At 33.1% G+C, this 22908-nt stretch overlaps 2 protein-coding genes across 2 annotated transcripts; both read left to right on the top strand.

Annotated features, from left to right (window-relative positions):
* The first annotated feature begins 8938 nt into the window (after positions 1 to 8938).
* On the top strand, positions 8939 to 17163 carry LOC110923442. Its single transcript, XM_022167532.2, has 4 exons — positions 8939 to 9301; positions 12107 to 12189; positions 12309 to 12511; positions 16883 to 17163. Exons 1-4 carry the CDS (start codon positions 9051 to 9053, stop codon positions 17030 to 17032), a joined length of 687 nt encoding a protein of 228 aa, XP_022023224.1. The 5' UTR covers positions 8939 to 9050; the 3' UTR covers positions 17033 to 17163.
* A 2183-nt stretch (positions 17164 to 19346) lies between these two features.
* LOC110923267 lies at positions 19347 to 21542 on the top strand. Its single transcript, XM_022167412.2, has 4 exons — positions 19347 to 19643; positions 19779 to 19840; positions 21037 to 21239; positions 21318 to 21542. Exons 1-4 carry the CDS (start codon positions 19414 to 19416, stop codon positions 21399 to 21401), a joined length of 579 nt encoding a protein of 192 aa, XP_022023104.1. The 5' UTR covers positions 19347 to 19413; the 3' UTR covers positions 21402 to 21542.
* The last annotated feature ends 1366 nt before the right edge of the window (positions 21543 to 22908 follow it).

The following is a 22908-nucleotide window of genomic DNA, read 5'->3' as shown; positions in this document are numbered from 1 at the left end:
TTCAGATTCAAGCTCCCATGTGTACTCAGGTCCTCTTTTAGAGTCCCACTTCACTTTGACCAGAACTAATCTCTTATGCTTGAGATTCTTAACTTTCCTATCTTCAATCTGTAGAGGCCTTTCTACAAATTTAAGTTGTTCATTTACCTCTATATCCTTAAGAGGTACTACAAGTGATTCATCAGCTAGGCATTTCTTGAGATTAGATACATGAAATACATCATGTATACCTGCCATTTCCTCTGGCAATTGTAGCTGATAGGCTACAGGTCCTATTCTTCTAATAATCTCAAAAGGTCCAACACACCTGGGACTTAGCTTTCCTCGTTTGATGAATCTTACCACTCCTTTCTAAGGAGAGACTTTTAACAACACCTTGTCACCTACTTGGAATTCTAATGGCTTACGTCTGTTATCAGCGTAACTCTTCTGTCGATCACGTGCTGCTTTTAGTCGTTCCTTGACTTGAATGATCGTATCGGTTGTTTCTTGCACTATTTCAGGTCCAGATAGTTGTTTTTCCCTAATTTCTGCCCAACAGATTGGGGTTCTGCACTTTCGTCCATAAAGTGCTTCGAATGGTGCAGCATTGATACTTGTGTGATAACTGTTATTATAAGAAAATTCTACTAAAGGTAAGTGATCGTCCCAATTACCTCCGAAATCAATTACACAAGCTCTAAGCATGTCTTCCATTGTCTGAATTGTTCTTTCGCTTTGACCGTCCGTTTGAGGATGGTAACCTGTGCTTAGATTCAACTTGGTTCCCATTGCTTTTTGGAAACTTGCCCAAAAATGAGAGGTAAAACGACTATCCCTATCAGAAACAATTGATAAAGGTATTCCATGTAATGAAACAATTTCATTTACATATAACTTGGCTAACTGTTCCATACTGAAAGTTTCCTTCATTGGTAGGAAATGAGCTACTTGGTTAGCCTATCTACAATCACCCAGATTGTATCATTACCTTTTCTTGTTTTGGGTAACTTGGTAACAAAATCCATTGTTATCAATTCCAATTTCCAAACTGGCATTTCTAACTGTTGCAACAAACCTGAGGGTTTCTGGTGTTCAGCTTTGACTTGTGAACAAGTTAAACATTTAGAAACATAAGCTGCTATATCCTTTTTCATTCCTATCCACCAGAAATTTTTCCTTAAATCCTGGTACATCTTATCACTTCCTGGATGCATCGTATATTTAGACTTATGAGCTTCTTCTAATATACGGTGACGTAGGTTTTCTAATTTAGGTATCCACATTCTCTTTTTATGGAATCTCCAAATCTCATCTGTTCCTTGTTCTAATTCTTTAATCATACCTTTTAACTTTTCAGTATCATCCTTGATTACTGATTCTTGTGCTTTTCTAATTTGATCATTTAAATCTACTTGTAGATTTGATTTAAGAGAACGTACCCTTTTTGGCTTTTCATGATACTTTCGACTTAAAGCATCGGCCACTACATTCGCCTTTCCTTCATGATATTGAATATCACAACCGTAATCACTAAGCATTTCCATCCGGCGTCTTTGTCTCATATTCAATTCTTTTTGCCCGAAAACATACCTTAAATGTTTATGATCTGTGAATATGGTAAACTTACTACCATAAAGGTAATGTCTCCAAATCTTAAGGGCAAAAATTATCGCTCCTAGTTCTAAATCATGGGTTGAATAATTCTCTTCGTGATTCTTAAGCTGCCTAGATGCGTAAGCTATCACCTTTTGACGTTGCATTAATACACATCCATAACCTAACTTAGAAGCGTCACAATAGACTACAAAGTCTTCAGTTCCTTCTGGTAACGCTAGTATGGGTCCATGGGTTAATTTTTGCTTAAGGATTCTAAAGGCTTCTTATTGTTTTGGTCCCCATTCAAACTTAATGGATTTACAGGTTAACTTAGTCAAAGGAATGGCTATTTTAGAAAAATCTCGAATAAATCTTCTATAGTAACCGGCCAATCCTAAGAAACTTCTAACCTCAGTTGGCGACTCAGGGGTTTTCCATTTGGTAATTGCCTCGATCTTTGTTGGATCTACATGAATTACTTCATGATCAACTAAGTGTCCAAGAAATTGTACCTGTTTTAACCAAAACTCGCACTTGGAAAACTTAGCGTACAACTTTTCCTTTCTTAACAGACTTAAAAGTAAGTGCAAATGCTTTGCATGTTCCTCTCTACTCTTAGAGTAAATTAGAATATCATCTATGAAGACAATTATGAATTTATCCAAATATGGCTTACATATTCGGTTCATCATGTCCATAAATGCGGCTGGGGCATTGGTTAAACCAAATGGCATGACAGTAAATTCATAATGGCCATACCTTGTTCTGAATGCAGTTTTAGGAATGTCCTCTTCCTGTACCTTTAATTGATAATATCCTGATCTTAAATCGATCTTAGAGAAAAATCGAGCTTCTTGTAGTTGATCAAACAGATCATCGATTCTTGGTAATGGATACCGGTTCCTAATCGTGACCTTGTTCAATTCACGGTAGTCAATGCACATACGCATTGATCCGTCCTTCTTTTTAACAAACAAAATCGGTGCTCCCCATGGCGATGAGCTTGGCTGTATGAATCCTTTCTCCAACAATTCGTCTAATTGTTTCTTCAGTTCTTGCATTTCAGTGGGTGCCAAACGGTAAGGTGCTTTGGCAATCGGTGCTGTCCCTGGTAGCAGATGGATTTTGAATTCAACTTCCCTGTCTGGCAGCAGTCTTGGCAATTCCTCTGGAAATATATCTGAAAACTGGGATACTACTGGAATGTCTTTTAATTCTTTCCTTTAGTGTTAGTGATTATAGAAATCAAATACACTATAGATCCTTTTCTTATATAACTTGCAGTTTTCATCACAGAGATGAATTTAGTGGATCTAGATGGTTTATCTCCTTTAATTGTGATCTTTTTACCTCTTGGTGAATTTACTTGAATTGACTTTTGATCACATAAAATATTGGCTCTATTGGCTATTAACCAATCCATTCCTAATACGACATCAAATCCTGCCAGATTTATTGGGTGAAGGTTTGCAATAAATTTTTGATTAAAAATTTCTATTCTTGCTCCCTGCAAGACTTCAGAAATCCTAACGGTTTCTCCATTTGTTGTCTCTACTAGACATTCTTGTGGTAGTTTAGTTAATGATTGATTCAGAAGTTTGCAAAACGAAGTATTGATAAAACTTTGGTTTGCACCAGTGTCAAATAATACTTTAGCAAAAATATCATTAACTAAGAACGTACCAGCTATGAAGTCCGGGATCATCTTGGCTTCATCTGCAGTTAGAACAAATGCTCTCGCATTTTTAGTGTTCTTGTTGTTTGCAGGTGGAGCTAACTTCGGACAGTTTGGCTTGATATGACCTTTTTCTCCACAGTTGAAGCACAATCCATTACTGGTTTTCCTCCTGCAATCTTCTTCCTTGTGTCCTGGTGCCTTACAGTAATTGTAGTGAGTGGAGCATTTTCCTGAATGCTTCTTCTTGCAGATCCTGCAGTATGGTGCAGAGGTAGAACCTACATTCCTACGGTTGGAATTCCCAGAACGGAATTCTTGGGTAAGCCTTTGGGTTAGGTTTCTCCTCTGATCTTCTTCTCTAGTACGCACCAGTTCATTAGTCAATGTATTGGCTAGTTCTACAGCTTCTTTTATGGTTTGGGGTCTAGCTGCCTTGACTACATGCCTAATCTCCCCAATTAATCCCCAGATGTAACGGGAGATTAATACTGGTTCAGGTGATGCAAGGGTTGGCACTATTCTAGCATATTCAAAGAATGTGGTAGTATAACCCTTACTATCTACCCCGGTCATTCTAAGGTTCAGAAACTTATTTGCTATCTGCCCCTTTTCATTGGGAGGGCAGAACTTCCTTTCTACCATATTTTTGAACTCTTCCCATTCCATGTTATAAACCCTATCACTTCCCCTTGACTGGAGGATAGTGTTCCACCATTCTAGGGCTGAGTTCTAAACAGATTAGAAGCAAACATTATCTTATCTTCTTCAGCACACTTGCTTATTTTTAGAACAGCCTCAGTCTTCTCTATCCAGCGTAGAGCTGCAATGGGTCCTTTATTGCCCGAGAATTCTATTGGTTTGCAGGACCAGAATTCTTTGTAAGAACAACCATATGGCATGGTTCTTCTTCTTTTGGGAATGGGCACCTGAAGTACGGGTCCATTATTCACGCTGTGTTCTGGTTTAATTGGTCGCTTACTGCTATGCTTACTTTTATTATTCGCTTCTTGAACCGTTTGAATAATAAATGGCATTGCATCTATGATTCCTTGTGCCACTATATGTTGAACGACACTATTATCCATTTGGTTTCCATTGTTATTGTTGTTCAGATTCTCATTATTCAGATTATCGTTATTCGAGTGGCTATCGTTCTGAACATTATCATTCTGATTTTCCTGATTCACTTCGTTGTCCATCTGAATTTTAAACATTTACCAAATATTAATATCACCAATAGTATTTGAATATAGCCAATCACATGTCACACACTTTTGGTCAAAATCGTCGATCATTGCGACTTACTCTATTCATATAGTATGCATCTATGACACACCCGTACTGAAATAAAAATTACAATACCGACTAAAATTTAAAACTACACTACTAGTAGTAGGCATCCGTAGTTTTTTTTAACACATACACACATATATTATTATATTATATTATTTCTACCGTCTCCACCATCGATTCAGGGATATGGATTCATCTAAAAATCCATATTGCGTTCATCGTATTTCCATACGAGACGCTCTCCCACCTGTCGCATTCTCTCACTACTTTCTAAAATTTCCTCACCGAAAGTCCTAAGTTCTTGTACGTTTTCTGCACTCATTGGGGGTGCAGGTTCTAGGACTGGGTTTGGAATCTGGGGTGCGGGTTCCTGGTATGGAGGTATAGGAGCCTGGTATGGGTAAGGATTTTCAAAGATCTCCCTAATGTATGCATCGTTATTAAATTAGGGATCTAGAGTATCTAACCCTGGGTAGGTTCTTAGGTTGGACATTGGCACATCTTCGTGAATCGAGTAGCGTTGCACATAGTCCCTAACATCATCCCATCAAGGATCATAATTTAGATCTAGGGGATTTGGTGCAGGTACCCTAGGTATCTCCTCCGGGTTGAAATCATGCATTTCTACTTGATTTCCAAGGTTTTCTATTTCCATGGGTTGATTAGGAATTTGTGGTTGTGGTTGGGGTGCTAGCATTTGCTCCAGGTTTGGGTCAGCTGCAGTGGTTGCTAAGATATGGATATTGGCTATACCCCTATTGAGCATATCCTGGGCATATGCATCAGTTTCTCTCTTTGCTGTGGCTAGTGCTCTCTGGTCTTGTAACTTTTTCATACGCTTCCTACGCTCGTGTGCTCCCCTACTGAACCATCCCCTCTTTTTCTGAGGAAATGGCTCTTCAGATTGAGCCTTAAATACGAATATTCCTTCTTCTGTATCAGCAGAGTACCCCGAGAGGGCAGGCTGAGAAGAGGCACCTTCGCTGCTAGGCGAACCAGGCAATTGACGATACGCGTCAGATGGTCCTTGGTCGCTCATACTGTAAAATAACAAATAGTCAGATAACACAAAACAAGAAAATGCAATTATACACGTATTTCTGTTATTTATTTCCTAACACTTTGAATTTTGATGTCATCAGAACACTTCTATGGCTGAATCAGTGGCATAGCTCTGATACCACCTTCTGTCGCAACCCCCGATCCCTAGTCCCTGGGAACGGGCGGCCGCGAGCCAGTTTCGGTGGTATCGCGTTATTGTCCAATTTGGCAGCGGAAATTTTCATCAGGACCGTAGTTAGGAAATATTTTATCAGAGTAAACCACCACATTTTATAACATTAAACACATGGGTAAAACCCAAGTTTTCAGTATACACACTTTTATAGGAATAAATCCTATTTATTTAACAAAAACATCTATTTTATTCTTAGGTAACTTTATTGCCACCTTTCCAAGCCTTCAGTGCTCTGCTGCTGGCTTCTATTTGGCTTTCACATTTTGTTACCTGAAACGCGTTTTAAAAACATTTTGTCAGTGGGAAATACTGGTGAGTGAATCCCAGTTTAATCAAGTTTAAGTAAAACCATTTCACTATGTACAGTCTTGAGGGCGATCTCGCAATTACATTTGTTTCCAAGTTATACCAATTATCACCCGTTGGTACTGTCAGACCTGACTTGTGGAAATGTTACTACTTGACCAGGTGGTAACAAATTTTGTATACAAAACCCCAACATACCCACGATAATTGTATTCTTACAAATACTCAATAACTGTTATTCGCATGGAAAGGTATTTAAGGTTTTGTAAAAATAATTAACAAAAGGTTTACCAAAAGTGGATCAACTCACATTGTTGTCTTAGAGTTATCAGTAAGGATTTCCTGGGAATAATCTATAAATTACACAAATGCACGTGTGTTAGTATAATAACCCATTTTAACATTAGTAATACCTTCCCCGAGACGGCATTCCAACGACTACGTCGGGCAGAACCACGACAGCCGTTACGGAACCCTAGATCAATCGGGCAGAGTATCTAATACGTCTCCAGGGGTTATAATACTTACATCGTAGCAGAACCTCGCTATTTAGGGGGTATAATACCCGTAGATTATGCCTACTATCAGAATTTTGAGAGAGAAATGAAAAGTTTGAGCGACGGAAACTGAAAGCCCGAGCTCCCATTATATAGGAGCTGATTCTGACTCTCACGCGACCCGCGTAAATGTAAGCATAGGCTTACGCGGCCCGCGTCAAACTCGGGTTAACGCGTAGCTCGTCCGGATCACCATCTAGGCTTGACACGATGATGACACGTGTCATCACCGGGCTGCGCCACATTTTGGGGCTCTCGCGGCCCGCGTTAACTAATGGTGGGTCTTACGCGGCCCGCCTGAACTAAAGAAATCAACGAAATCAGGTTCCGACCTTGATACCGCCCGCGTAAGGTTGGGGTGGGGTCCTACGCGGCCCGCCTCAACTTAATATTTCTTGTTTTTAATTATTTTTAATGTTATTTTGTATTTCGGGCTCGGTTTTCACATACGGGGTATATTTAAAGACATATATGAATATTTTAAAATATATTAGGGTGTCGGGTTTCTTGAGGATTGTTATAAACGTCACACACAGTAGCCGTCAATTCACACGCATTGACAATGATTAGGGTTTCTTGAAGAACAAACTTTCCACAAAAGAAATCGCCACATATAACACTTCACTAAGAGTTTACATACAATGGGAAGTCCTAACTACTAAAGTCATGACATATAAAGGCCCAAAGCCCAAGATAATACAAACCCTAACTAAACCAACCACCAAAATTCGGACTAGGATGAAATCCTAAGTCCTGACCATGAAAACCCTCATAAATTCTGACCAACATAATAGTTTTAACAAATTACCTAAAAGATTCTTGAGTTTGAGAGACTTCACTTATCACCCAAAGTGCATTTACACCTTACTTGAGTGATACAATAATTAAAACTTTAAGAAATTTTCTACGCTCTCAAGAACATTCATAAGACACGTTTTTAACAATAAACGCATGACTTGGTGGTCTACCCAACAATTTTATTATTGTTTTTTTTTATTGCTACACCTTAGGAGATAAACACGTTTTTAATGGAGATGTAACATCTATCTTAAAGAAACTGTTTTAACACAGGTCTCAAGTTTTTTTCTACTCATTCTTCGTATTTGTTTTATTCCGATTGTTACGAGTATTGTAATATTTTTTACTTATATTTTGGTGAAACAAATGGACAAAAATTAAATTAATTAAGATTGACTTATGAATTTTAATAATTATTCTTCATCTTTTGTTGAAATTTTAGTAAGCCTATATTTTCTTATAATTAATTCAGAAGTAGTTTAGGTGTTCTATTCATAAGTGTAACTAGTGTTTATATCTAATTACAATATATATACATATGTTCACCAATAATGTATTAATTAGTGTTTACTTGGGTTCAACCGTGAATGCACTATATATGTGTTCTAAAATTGTATTTACTGTTTAGTATTTACTGTTTCACTTATATAATATTAATGAATAGACTACGTGTGTATAATATATTCATCAATTAGTATATTAGTATAATCACCGGTTAATACAAGATACTTTTTTTACCTACCATTCTACCAATATGTTAACGTGACAAAAATCTAATACTTTTTATGCAATTACGGAACTATCAGTTTTCATATTTAACCCCTATTTAACGTAAGTTGCTGAACTGTCAGTTTTCATATTTAAGTATTTAACACCTATTTAACGTAAGTTGCTGATATGGAATAAACATATCATAAAATCACAAATAATTGCGAATCTGTATTCTTCATTCTGAAGCTTAAACCAAGTTTAAAATATTAGAATACCATAATTGTCATATCTGTTGTTTAGTATATTTTTTTTATCGACAAGTTGAATTAGTTATTGAAAATTACGCTAAACATATGGGAAAGGCACATGTAACAATGTGGATAATTATTTTACGTTATATTAATGTAGATGAGGTGGAAGTCTATAATATATACTAAAAAAATACACAAGGCTAAATTAGGTATCCTATTCTTTCAATTTAAAAATTCATTAACATGAAATAATTTGAAAAGTATTTTGCAAATATCATTTAAGTAATAGAAAAATAAATAATATATAGCTAGGAAAATTACTAATAATTTTCTAGGTAATACTTGTGACTAAAACAAGAAGAAGGGAGTTAACTTGGTTAACATGGCATATAAACAACGTAACAAGAAATTTGTGCATACTTTGACCATATAACGAACCAAAAAGTCTTCCTATATCCATGATTCGATTAAAGTCAATACTTTTTATTTACATATAATATAAACATGTACGTAACCATTAACTTCAACAACTCCATTAACAATTTTCAATTTTCTAGTCTTTAAACACACACACACATAATTAAAACACACACTCACGCATACATCTTTTTTAGATATACAAGTGTTTGAAGCTTCAAGAAATGTCTTCAAGAGTCATCGGTGCTAATTTTGTGCTGTCTTTGAAACTGAACGATGAACCGCGATTCTTCAAGCCTGTTTCGGAAACACCTTTGTTGAAGAGCAAGCAATATGCATGGAATTTGCTTGGTAAAAGTTGCAGAAACATGAGTATGTGGAAGATTCAGCAAACGACGACGTTCGTGAGACACAGCAACGTTAATCCACCACCTGAAGCAGCTCCTCTTCCTTCTGGATCTCCTTCTGGGTCTTTGTAAGATTTGGCAATTCTATGTTTTTATATATATTTTGGTCCCTGTGGTTTGGTCACTTTTGCCACTTTAGTCCAAAACTCAAACTTTTTGCATCTGGGTCCCTGTGGTTTCAGTTTTATTGCTATTTTGGTCCAAAAATGAAATCAGATCATATTTGTCTTATAAAATCCTGCAATTTTGTTATTTTCCTCAGGGGTAAATCAGGTCATATTTGTCTTATAAAATATGGTATTTATTTATAAAAGAGAAATGATCATTTTGCCCCTGTGGAAAATGACAAAATAGCAGGATTTTATAAGGCAAATATGACCTGATTTCATTTTTGGACCAAAATGGCAATAAAACTAAAACCACAGGGACCCAGATACAAAAAGTTTAAGTTTTGGATTAAAATGGCAAAAATTACCAAACCACAGGGACCAAAATGATACTTTACTCTTCAATAAAAGAAAAGTAAAATCTATTTGAACCAGTTATGTGTGTTGGTTTCACCAACCATTAGGGTTTTTAGAGAAAAAGAGGTTTGTGGGTCCCATAAATTTGCCTAGAGCTCTCAAAAGTAGAATGTATCATATATAAACTTATAACTTTAAGGTATCATATCTAGCGGCGGCTATTATGGTGTGTGGGGAACACATTCGTACAAGGCCCAAGGCCCGTGATTTCTAATGGCATACGATATTTAAAAAAAATCTGATATACATATATATTATTTTTATTAATAGTAAACATATACCAACTTCAATATAGACCTATTTACAATTTTTTTTTAAATTTAACTCACTTGACATTAGGTTTATTGAACCCAATACTAATTTGATTATTAAAAAAAAACAGAAAAAACCCTCATAGAATGGCATATTTTTTCAAACTCGAACAGGGTACATGAATCTTTTTGAGAGGCCTCTGATATTATCACATAATATATGTGAGTTATAAAAATTTAATTCGAGGATGACGAGAATCCTAAAACCAATTATACTTTATGTTGACAAAATATATTGAAAGAAAGAAAAGTGAATTATGTGGTTAAATAATTATGTTACTATGTTTTTTTAAGTTATGCGTTGTGTTAAAACGGAGCAAATGATAATGTAAAACAAATATTGTTTTAAAATGAAGGTTGTTGTTTAGAAAGTCAAACCGTCATAATTGGTTCACTTCTTAATCGTATCATTTTACGGTACTAAATAAATACTCTATTTTAAATACAAATTCGTTTTTAACAAAATTTATATTGGAACGTCGACAAAAAAATTGAAGGAAAACAACGTACTTAAGGTTTAAGAAAAAAATTCACGAATGTAACTTATTGAAAATATATCAAATTAAATGATAAAAATATATGATTTAAGAAAAAGTAAAAAGATTTATGAAAATATAAAAGAAAATTATTAACCATAAAAACTACCATAAAAATCAAATATGATTTGTGAAGTTAAAGGAGAAGAAAGCAATTAAGAGAACTAAAATAATAAAATATTAGTGGGAAACTTTTTGAAGACACAATGAAAAGAGCATGTATCAAACTTAGGTGAAATTACTATGTAACTTTTACTTTAACCATCATACCATCAAAGGTCTTTTTAACCATCTCTATCTCTCCGTTATATATAAAAGAAATTACATAACTAAAAAACACTATTCATCAGCCTTAAACACTAATATGTGGTAGTTAAAACATCAAATACATATATTTATACTACTTACTGTGTTTCCACTTTAAATTACTAATATTTTAATTGTCCCTTTGGAATTTATTTCTATTTTTTGTGTTTCTTCATAACTTTATATTTTTTTTGGTTTAATTAGCATTTGAAAGTTAATCATAAATATCACATTTTACAATCATTAAATCTTATTTATTTGATAATTGTACATTATATCAGGGTAGGGATATGGTAAAAAATGTCTAAAATGTGAGAAGGGTAAGAAGTGTTTTAAACCACTGGATATTTGATCTAATAGTTGAGATTAATAGGGTATAAAAATGTAAATTGTGTTTTAATTAGAAGGACCTTATGTAAAATTGAAGGGCAATAGTGACTTTTCCAACGTTTCAAATATGGTAACCGTTACAAAACCTCCATCAATCTCCTAAAAATCAGCGAATTTAAGGTAACCGTTTCAAAACCCCCATAAATCTCCTAAAAATCAGCGAATTTCTCGTACAGAATAAATTCTTCGATTTCTTTCACAACTTTTATAACACTATAAGAACAGTATATTACATGATAAAACATTATAGGAAGATATAACACTATCTGTTTACTGTAAGACACTATACAGAATAAAACACTATTTATGGGGATAAAACACTATGAAAGGAACAGTATATTACATGATAAAACACTATTGAAAGATATAACACTATCTGTTTACTGTAAGACACTATATAGAATAAAACACTATTGATGGGGATAAAACACTATGAAAAGGAGATTAAAGATGGCATGTACATAATATAACATTATTGACTGTGGAATATAACACTAAAACAAGAACTTACCGTAAACAATTAAATGTATAGAACAATTCGAATTCGAATCAAATCCCTGATATATCTCATCGCCAGTTTTTGGCAGTTATCTTTGGAAATCAATTAATTGATAATAATGGAAAATTACTAATACACCCTTTTGAATTAATTAAGATAAAGGACACTTGTCATTCCCAAATTATTTCTCACACTTCTCACAAAAGTCTCACTTTGTACAGGATCCTCTACCCATTATATCATATATACATATATTTCTATTTTTGTAATTCATTCTATATGTGTGACTACTTAATTATCATTGTAGGAGAAATTGGATTGTGGGGATTGTCCTAACATTCGTTTTACCGTTTATCACCCGTAAATGGGGGCCATTGCTTCTACTCAAAAGTAAGCCAACAAAACCTTAAAACTTCTACTTTAAATAATAATTGTGTTTGCATTCAATTCACATTATATTGTTTAAATTCCACAAAACAATACGATTTGAATTGAACTTAAACATGCAGATAAAGTGGATCAAAAGATAGAGATGACTGAACAGGTAGTAAAAACAATAGAAAATATTGCAGAAAAGGCAGATAAAGTGATTGATAGTATCACCGACAATCTTCCAAAAGATAGTGAACTTAAGAAAAAATTAGAGTTTGTTGATGAAATAGTCGAAGGAGTGGCTAAGAGTGCTCATGTGGCAGATAAATTTATCAATCAGGTTAATTTCTCTTCTTCCTTTTTTCAAAGCATGCATCAGCATTAGTGTTTAATAACTCGTAGTTATGGTTAAAATTGGCAAATATATTTAGTGGATTCAATGAAAAAGTTATTTTGAAAACACTTACTGTATATGATAATACATTGATATATAGTACCATAGTTAATAGAAAAAAGATGAATTATTAGGTTATATGTACGTCTTATTTTTCACAATTAAAAGAATAGATAGATATGATTATATTATGCTCGTTATTTACGTGTACTTCTAATTGATTGTGATCCAAGAGAAAAAATAAATAGAGTAGTATCAAGATGTTATGTTGAGAATAAGAGATTTAAAAAAATAGGTTGAAAATTGCAATTTGATCGTTTCGTACAAGGATAATTTTATAAACTATACTATATAGTTTCTTTGTGTTGGTCGTCGGGACCATCTCTACATGTTCCGGACAATAAGCAAGATTAATTCTTTATTAAATATTCCGTCCCACGTATAAGGACAATTAAAATAGGTATGTTGAATTAATAGTCATTTCCAAATAAAACTTAAATAATAAATATAACCAAGCTGTTTTACCTAACTAGCTGGCTAATTATTTATATCTATTTAAATCATATTTACCAGCTTTAAATATTGTAAATACATATTGCAATTATTATAATGTGTTTATTCAATGGTAATTATATAGTTGGTTTTAGTTCATATATATTAGGTTCTAGTACACCCATTAATTAAAATTTTGAGTAAGGTTAACATACAAAAAGCCTTATCATACATCACGTAGGAGACAATGGTAACCGTTGGATCAGGGGTATAATCACGCATGAAACCACATAATCACGCATGAGACTATAATCACGCACGTTCTATGATAATAACGCACGTTATATTTTTTGTCATGTACGTTAATATAGGTTAAGCCTTGAAGTACATTATACTTTCTCTTAAAATTTTAATATAAAAGTACTTATTTACTCACCTTTTACATAATTTGTATTACTTTTTTTACTTTCATCTACAAATCACTTCACCTTATCCATTTAAACTATAATATATCATTGTCAATTGTAGTTTGTTTAAAAAAATTCAATACGTGAATTAAATATATATATATATATATATATATATATATATATATATATATATATATATATAGGGAGGAGCTCATGCGAGAACCACCCTTATTGTGAGAACCTTGAGAACCAATGTGAACACAACCTAAAATAGCTAAAAAACCTAAAAAAAACCTAAAAAAACCTAACCCCCAATCCCCCCCCCCCCCCCAAAAACCTAAACCCCCCACCCCCCCCCACCCAAAAAAAACCTAACCCCCCCCCAAGCTAAAAAAACCTAAAAAAAACCTAAAAAAACCTAAAAAAAACCTAACCCCCACCCCCCCCCCCCCAAAAAAAACCTAACCCCCCCCCCAAGCTAAAAAAAACCTAAAAAAAACTAAAAAAAACCTAACCCCCACCCCCCCCCCCCAAAAACCTAAACCCCCCTCCCCCACCCCCCAAAAACCTAACCCCCCCCCCCCACCCAAGCTAAAATGCTAAAAACTAAACCCTCAAAAAACCTAAAAAAATCTAAAAAAAAATCTAAATTTTTTTTTTGATTTTTTTAATATTTTTTAGGTTAAAATCGCTACTTTTCGAAGCAAAAAAAAAAAAAGTTTTTTTTTTAAAAAAAAAAAAATTAAAAAAAAAATTTTTTTTTTTTGCTTCGAAAAGTAGCGATTTTAACCTAAAAAATATTAAAAAAATCAAAAAAAAAAATTTTTATGTGATTTTTAGCTATTTTTAGGCATTTTTGGTGTGTTTACATTGGTTCTCGCGGTTCTCACAATAAGAGGTGGTTCTCGCATGATCTTCTCCCTATATATATATATATATATATATATATATATATATATATATATATATATATATATAGGACAAAGATCCGTTAGGAACCACCCTTTATTGCGAGAACCGCGAGAACCAGTGTGAACACAAACAGTAATACCTAAAAAAATCTAAACAACACCCAAAAAATTTTTTTTTTTATTTTTTACTATTTTTTATATAAAAATCGCTACTTTTAGTATCCAAAAAAAAAAAAATTTTTTTTTTTTTAAAAAAATTTTTTTTTTTAAAAAAAAAAAAAATTTTTTTTTTTTTGGCTACAAAAGTAGCGATTTGAACATAAAAAATAGTAAAAAAATAAAAAAAAAATTTTTAGATTTTTTTTTGATTTTTTTAGATTTTTTAGGTTTTTTGGGGGTTTAGTTTTTAGCATTTTAGCTTGGGGGGGGGGGGGGTGGGGGGGGTTTAGGTTTTTGGGTGGTGGGGGAGGGGGGTTTAGGTTTTTGGGGGGGGGGGGTGGGGGGGTGGGGGGGGGGTTAGGTTTTTTTTAGGTTTTTTGAGGGTTTTAGTTTTTAGCATTTAGCTTGGGGGGGGGGTTAGGTTTTTTTGGGGGGGGGGGGGGTAGGTTTTTTTTTGGGGGGGGGGTGGGGGTTTAGGTTTTTGGGGGGTGGGGGGGTGGGGGTTAGGTTTTTTTTAGGTTTTTTGAGGGTTTTAGTTTTTAGCATTTAGCTTGGGGGGGGGGGGGTTAGGTTTTTTGGGGGGGGGGGGGGGTTAGGTCTTTTTTTTTTGGGGGGGGGGTGGGGGGTTTAGGTTTTTGGGGGGTGGGGGGGTGGGGGTTAGGTTTTTTTTAGGGTTTTTTTAGGTTTTTTTAGCTATTTTAGCTTGTGTTCACATTGGTTCTCGCGGTTCTCGCAATAAAGGTGGTTCTCGCATGAACCTTACCCTATATATATATATATATATATGGGAAGGTTCTATGCAGAACACAAAATATTGCAAGAACACGCAGAACACAATGAATCACCTATTTTTTCAATCCTAAAAACCTAAAAAATAAATGAAAATGTTGTAAATGTAAGATTTATTGTTTCTTACACTAGAATTCAAAACAAAATATGGAAAATTTTCACTTTTTCTATAACCTACACATATGTAGGTTATGTGTATGTTAAATTACCAACATGTATGTCAGTTACGTGTAGGTAAAAAAAATATGGTTTTTTATGTATATATAATACACATATGAATGTAAGAAACATAAAATTTAGAAAAACATGAAATGTAAATCCCAAAATTTAGTGTTTTAGAGTTGTTTTTTTTTTGTTCTCGCAATAGTTAATGTTCTGTAATGATCCTTATCCTATATATATATATATATATATATATATATATAGGGTAAGGATAGTGTAAAAAGGGCCTAAAGTGTGAGAAGTGTAAGAAGTGTATTATAACACTATATATAATACTATATAACACCATATAAACACCGTATAACAATATGTAACACCATATAATACCATATAACACTATGTAACACTATATATCATTATATAACAAATATAACACTATACATCTATCATAGACATGCTATCAGACAACCTATAGTGTTATATTTGTTATATAATGATATATAGTGTTATATGGTATTATATGATGTTACATATTGTTATACGGTGTTTATATGGTGTTATATAGTATTATATATAGTGTTATAATACACTTCTCACACTTTGAGCACTTTTTACAGGATCCTCTACCTATATATATATATATATATATATATATATATATATATTGATCCTGAGCATTCAATTCGTAGCATGTGTATATTAATATGTATGTGTACATGCATAGTTATGAATAATATACATCACTCGAAGAAAAGAGTGTTTCTAATAAACATTCGAGATATGTGTTGAAAGTTTTATCGGGTTTTCTTGCGCTCCAACTTTGTACTTAAGAACATATTTATTGAATATAATTGTCATTAGCATTGAAAGAGCAAATGATACACATGTGTTTGTAATAAGGTAATGGAATTAACAAAGAAATAAAATGGATCATCTGCATTACATTGTCTTATTTCTTATTTGGTTATCACATAAGAATAGAATAAATCATAACTTTGTGTTGTTTGGTATGCGGGAAAAGACGAAGAAATAAAATGAGTGGTGAGTGGCCTGTGATGGTGGGTGGCGGGGTAGGGACGGCGGTGGAGCCGGTGCCGCTGGTGGTGGTGAGTGGGAGTGGTAGTGGCGGGTGGTGTAGAATAAAGAAAATAAAAACATAGTGAAAGAACCGAATGATTTTAAGGTGGCTAGAGAGAATAAGAATTCTCGTGTAGTAGATGATTAGATTCAATTATCCAACAAAACAACATTTTATTTTTATTACCTCACAATGGTCCATTCAATATCGTTAACCATTCTAACATGCTAAACACTGTTAGACATACTTGTGTGTATATTGTCACTTTTATTCGTGTTATTAATATAAGATTAAATAAATATTATGAAATTTGCAGGTGGAAGAAGCTGAAGGACAATTAGAGTCGTTGATTACCCACGAAAATTCCCAGGGAGGCGAGATTCCACATGAGGATGAAGACAAAAAGGACCAAGAGGACCAAGAAATCATTAATAAGCAACCAGAAAATAACAATAATACAAATTAAAGTTTAAAAAAAATCGTTTAATTTGTAAACATAAATTATCGTTTCACTCGGTAGAGATTTTAGTATTCGATCCGCTGATAAATATTATTATTTTAGCATTATTTATATATCATTTAATAAGATTTATGATACGTTGATATCATAAAAAATAATATGTATGGTTATGAAATAAATTAGCCATTTTCGTAACTGAGTTTAACTGTATTATATTTTACATAAGTTTATTATTTATTAAATTTAGGAAATTAGGTATAATAAAGAGCCTAACTTTTTTTTAAGAAGGAATTTGTAAACCGTGCAAGTTGTAAGGTAGCTTCGTTTCTACTTCAATTTATGTAGTTGGTTCCATCAATTAATCTATTTAGGAAATAATATAATTATTCCAATTTAAGGAAACTTATATGTGGGTGTTACGATTTTGGATTAGGTTTTAATACACGTACATACATGCATATAGTGGTGAAAATGGATTGATAGCAAGAGTTCTATTAGATTTCATTCTTGTATATGATCACTAATTTATAAGGTTGGAGGATGCTTGGAGCCCTTACGGGTTCCATTGTGCCACCTTAATGTTATATCACCAATAAATTCACTCATTTAACAACAAAGTTATGGAATAAAGCCCCATTTTCATCAATATTACCCCCCTTTTTCATCACAATCCTCCAACCTCATACATACAACCTCGTTATTGTTCGCTATTGCATTCACAAACCATCAATGACACCCCTGGTATGGAGCGGGCGCCATTGGCCAACCAATTTTTTGTCAGGTGGCATGGGCATCGCGCCCCATACGCGTGTAGCCTAATCAGACACTTGTAAAGGTAGTCATCACCTGGATTAATAAGAGGTGAAAAGGTAATTACTAATTAAGTTGATTAGCGAAAACTCAATTATTGATGATAAGTTTACTCCATTGTTGAAAACTCATTTTTTTGTGAGATGGCATGGGCATCGCGCCCCATACGCGTTTACTACATTATTGATGATAAGTTTATAAAGATAATTACTAATTAAGTTGATTAGTGAAAACTCAATTACTTGTTTGTATTTTATTAGTGAGAAATTTGTATGCTACCTTGATCATTGTATTTAAGTATTTATTGAAACAAACTCTTAGTGTGGATCTCAGGCTATAGGGTGTGGGGGTTATGGTTGAGACATAATTTGTCACCTAGGAACATGAATGTAATGTTACACCATCCCCTTGATTAATTAATACACCATGGTTTGCATGATTTAAACCGTGGAAACCATGGTCCTCCTTTCCATTTTTCAACAAATCATTTCCTTTTTCTTTAGACAAAGATAAATTAAAATAAATAAGAGGCTAGCTAGTGGTTTGGGTCATGACCACACCCTTAGTGTAGTGGCTTTTGATAGTGGATTAGATATGGGTTACATGATACTAACATGGATGGTCATGAGGGTCATGACCACACCTATAGCTTTCAAAGAACAAACATATTAGGTAAATAACTTACCACTCATTTAAATTAGTCTTATATTTTATGTATTGATTATTCTCTTACTTAAAATCAATTCAAAGTCGTCTTTAATATATTAGGTATTAAAAATTATATTTTTAATAAACAATTTTATGGTGATCTAAGAAATAAGTTGTTAACCCTATTTTATATGTATTGTTTTCCATTTTGTTACGACAAGTAATACAAGTATCTGTGCTTCAATTGGTTGGCTTAAGTTCAACATATCAAACCTAACCCATGTTAAATTATTCTACAAAGCCATCCCTACTTATTCTATTGTTTTTTTTTTTTTATCTTATTTTGGTTTATAATTAAGGTTGTATTTTAGCCTATGAAATAAGTTACATATAGCTTTTATCAAGTAGAAATATAATTGTTGTGGAACTATAGAGATTAATATTTTTAAATTGTTTGATGATAGGTATATTGTATAAAAAAAGTATTGTTATGATTCTTAAAATTAAAAGTTAATATATGTTACTTAAATAATTCAATTAACACATCACAATATATCATTTAGTTATTTTCTCTCTTGTTAAACTACAAAAAAAATGTTTATTAAACACTTCATAATTGATTATCTAGTTTTTTGTATATTATCAAACAAAAAAATCATTTAAAGATATTTTGTATTTTTATATTTTCATATAATCATAATTTATTCCTACACCTAACATGATGATACTTTGAATCTTGATTAAGATTGGATCGAATACATGTAAACCAACATGTGGGATAACTTAATTGAATAAGAAACCTTCAACAGTTGACCATAGAAAAAAACAACGTTTCTTCCAAACTTCATGTTACTTGTCTTCTACAAATAACCTAAATCAAAAACACAAACTCCTAACCTTGAAAATTATAACGTATTTTCATAGTTTTAATGGCGAGATCAAAGGCTATTTCTTACGGTCGTCTAATAGTTAAAAACCTTCACACTCTAAACATATCAACTCGTTCTCAAAACACAAAAATCCTCAAGGATACGGCTCGTTGTCGTATGATCCTGAGCACAACCACTGCTTTCCATGCACGGCGAACGTTCTGCGATTTAAGTGGCAAACAAGAGCTTCCAACGTCGCCGCCGCCATCGTCACCTTGGAGTTCTATCTGGTATGTATTTGTTTTTGATGATTATAGTTAAAGAAATTAGATATAATTAAAAACTACTTGTTAGATTCAAGTAAGGTAAGATCTTTACAATTTTGACATCTAAAACTTTCAATACTGATCATGATCACTTTGTAGGAGCAAATTGACAGCCGGTGGAGTAGCGGTGACCGCGGCTATATACTTTATAGAATTCAAAGGTATGCAAACACTAAACAAAGTAGTATCACCGATGATCCGTCATTAAAGATGGTACTGATGTAGTTTCTTTAGTAACCGATTATCGGAAACATGATCGTTGGTAATCTCATTTGCGACAAATTACTGACGATATTACCAAGTGATCTCTAGTGTTCGTTTTATGGATTGTATTGGAACTGGAATGAGATTTCACGCAAAAATTGAAATTTCATTTGTAATTTAGGTGTGTTTGTTTTGCAAAATAGAATGAAAATTGGATGAAATTGAAATGTAGATTTCCTTCCTTATGTTGTTCAATTCCAATTAATTTTCTTGTTGAAACGAACAAAATAAGAAGTGAAACATACCATTTCCATCAAGATTACATTTCATTATGTGAAACGAACACTAGGTAAACAATTTACTTTACTGACGGATTAGTGACAACATTTTTTATATATAATCCCTTTTGTTAGCTAATGTCTTGTACGCCGAGTGGTCGTTGGTCCAATAACATTCATGAATTCCCCTTAACTAAGGGGGCGTTTGCTTCGTAGGAATTCAATGGATTTTAAAGGAATTGGAATCTGAATTCCATATCTTAAAATGTTTGGTTCACATAATTTGATGGAATTAGAATCTAAATTTCAATCTTCATATGTTTGGTTGACAATGGAAATGCACATGAAGATTGGAATTTAGATTCCAATTCCATCAAATTCTGTAAACTAAGCATCTTAAGATATGGAATTCAGATTCCAATTCTTTTAAATTCCATAGAATTCCTACGAACTAAACGCCCCCTAAGCGGTGAGGGTTGAATAGTTCAAACCTCATTGCGGGTATTTTTAGGTGTCTAAATTGCATTTTACGTCCTTTAAGTTTTAATGAAGTTACAGGGTAGTCCTTTAACTACGAAAATTACACCGAATGTCTTTTATGTTACTATTCTGTATCAGGCGGCGTCCTTTAACCCTAACCTGGTTAAATTTTAATATTAAGTCTAACCATGTGCCTCTTACACGAGGGCATTTTGGTCATTTAACAATTAAAATTTAAAAAAAAAAACTCTTTACAAATAAATCTAAAATTCTGAAAAAAAAAAATTAGTAATGCGTTGTACACATTTCATTGCATGGTTTCATAGTTAGAAAATATACGAAAAATGAAGTAAATTTTGTAACTAATTAACGATGAAATGTGCATGAATATGCAGAAGACGTAGATATGGTAATAGAGACTGCTGAAGAAATAATAGATGTGGTAGAAGTGGTGGCAGAAGCGGTGGACATGGTGGCGGAGAAGATTGCCGACGATCTTGCCGACGGTAGTAAGCTCAAAACCACCGTTGAAGCAATTGAACAAGTGGCAGAAAATGTGGCCGGAAAAGCACAAAAAGCTGTAGATTTCATCGACGAGGTATAATATCAATTGTAAAAGTAATTTATTATTGTAAATGAAAATTTGTTAACCCTTTTTTTTTTTATAAAATTATAGGTTCAAGAAGCTGAGAAGAAGTTGAGTCCAATAATTGAACCAGTCAAACAATTAACCCAAGTTGCTCCTTCAGATGCTAGTTGATGTGTGGCTGAAAATAATTTAACTGTTAATTGTATTTTTTTTTTTTTTTACATATATAGAATATTTGAAATGTAAATGGCCTTTTAAATGGAGAAATGAAAATGATAACATAAGTTATTCTAAGGGATTAGATTTTATAAATTATATAACACTTTGATGATCAGTTTTCTCATTCACGTCAAGTATGCATATATTATATATAATATATATGGATGTATGTATTGTACCATGGGCCAGGATTTAGATAATGGTGAAAAGTGTGAGAACGGTAAGAACGATTTTGGAGTTGACATGTGGCATTGATTGATGCTAAATTACACTAAGGGGTAATATTGTCAAAACCCCACACACATGAACTGGGTGATCAAATAAAACGCCATAAAAACATCAAATTCAGAAAAACGACATGAAAATACACAGTTAAAACGCCATAAAACACACAGTTCAGAAAAACGCCATGAAAAACTCAGTTTAAAACGCCATAAAACACTCAGTTCAGAAAAACGCCATTAAAATACCTAGTTAAAACGTCATAAAAACACATAGTTCAGAAAAACGCCATGAAAATAACTAGTCTAAAATGCTATAAAACACTCAGTTCAGAAAAACACCATAAAACCCATTTCATTTTTTTTCGAAAAGTATATCAATAATATACTCGTTGGAAAGATAAAAAACGCTGAGTTTTATGGTGTAACTTTTTTAGAAAAATAATCACGTATAAAAAAGTTATTGACGTTTAAATATGATGGGGGAAAATGGCATGTGCACCCTTGTTTAGATTTTCAATTTTACCCCTCCTGGTAGCCACAAATCACAAAGATCCTATGGCTGAAAATTGTTCTCACTGTTCTCACACTTCAAATCGTTCTCTCCTGATCCCGTTCATTGTGTATTTTTTAAGTATATATTATATAGAGGGCCGTCTCTGAAAATGTTCGAAAATCTTTAGGCCCTATACGAACAGAAAATACAGGTCACTTAAATATAAATTTTTAAAAAACATATATATAAAAAATTTAAATATATAAAAATGAATTAATGTCATTTGAATCAACATCAATCATTTAATTCAACTTAACAAAACTAGACAATTAATGTCATTTGCATTTAATAAATAGATAAGAAACAAAAAAAAAAAAAAAAAACAAAACAAAACTGAAGACGCCAGGATTAGAACACGTCTTTTTATTATTAAGGTGACTTTCAAACTACCAAACCAAGTGCTTCAACATAGTATTTTTTCGATTCAGGTCCTATATATTCTAACTTTACAGTGTAAAACTAGAGATTATTACATAGTTAGTCCCTATAGTTTACACAAAATAACAATCTAAGGTACTAATAGTTTAAAATCACATCCTGCGGTACTAACTTTTCATTTTTAACATGTGAGGGTGTGACAACCTGAACTTTCAAGGTTAGTTTTGTAATCCTGATTCCCTATCACTTTTCTTTCGCATGCTCGTTTCAATTAAATGTTATACGTAAGCATGTCGGGCCTTGC

The sequence above is a fragment of the Helianthus annuus genome, chromosome 2 (genome assembly GCF_002127325.2).
Source record: "Helianthus annuus cultivar XRQ/B chromosome 2, HanXRQr2.0-SUNRISE, whole genome shotgun sequence".
Lineage (NCBI taxonomy): Eukaryota > Viridiplantae > Streptophyta > Magnoliopsida > Asterales > Asteraceae > Helianthus > Helianthus annuus.
Note: the sequence above shows the minus strand (reverse complement) of the source record. Positions and strands in the feature narration are given on the sequence as shown.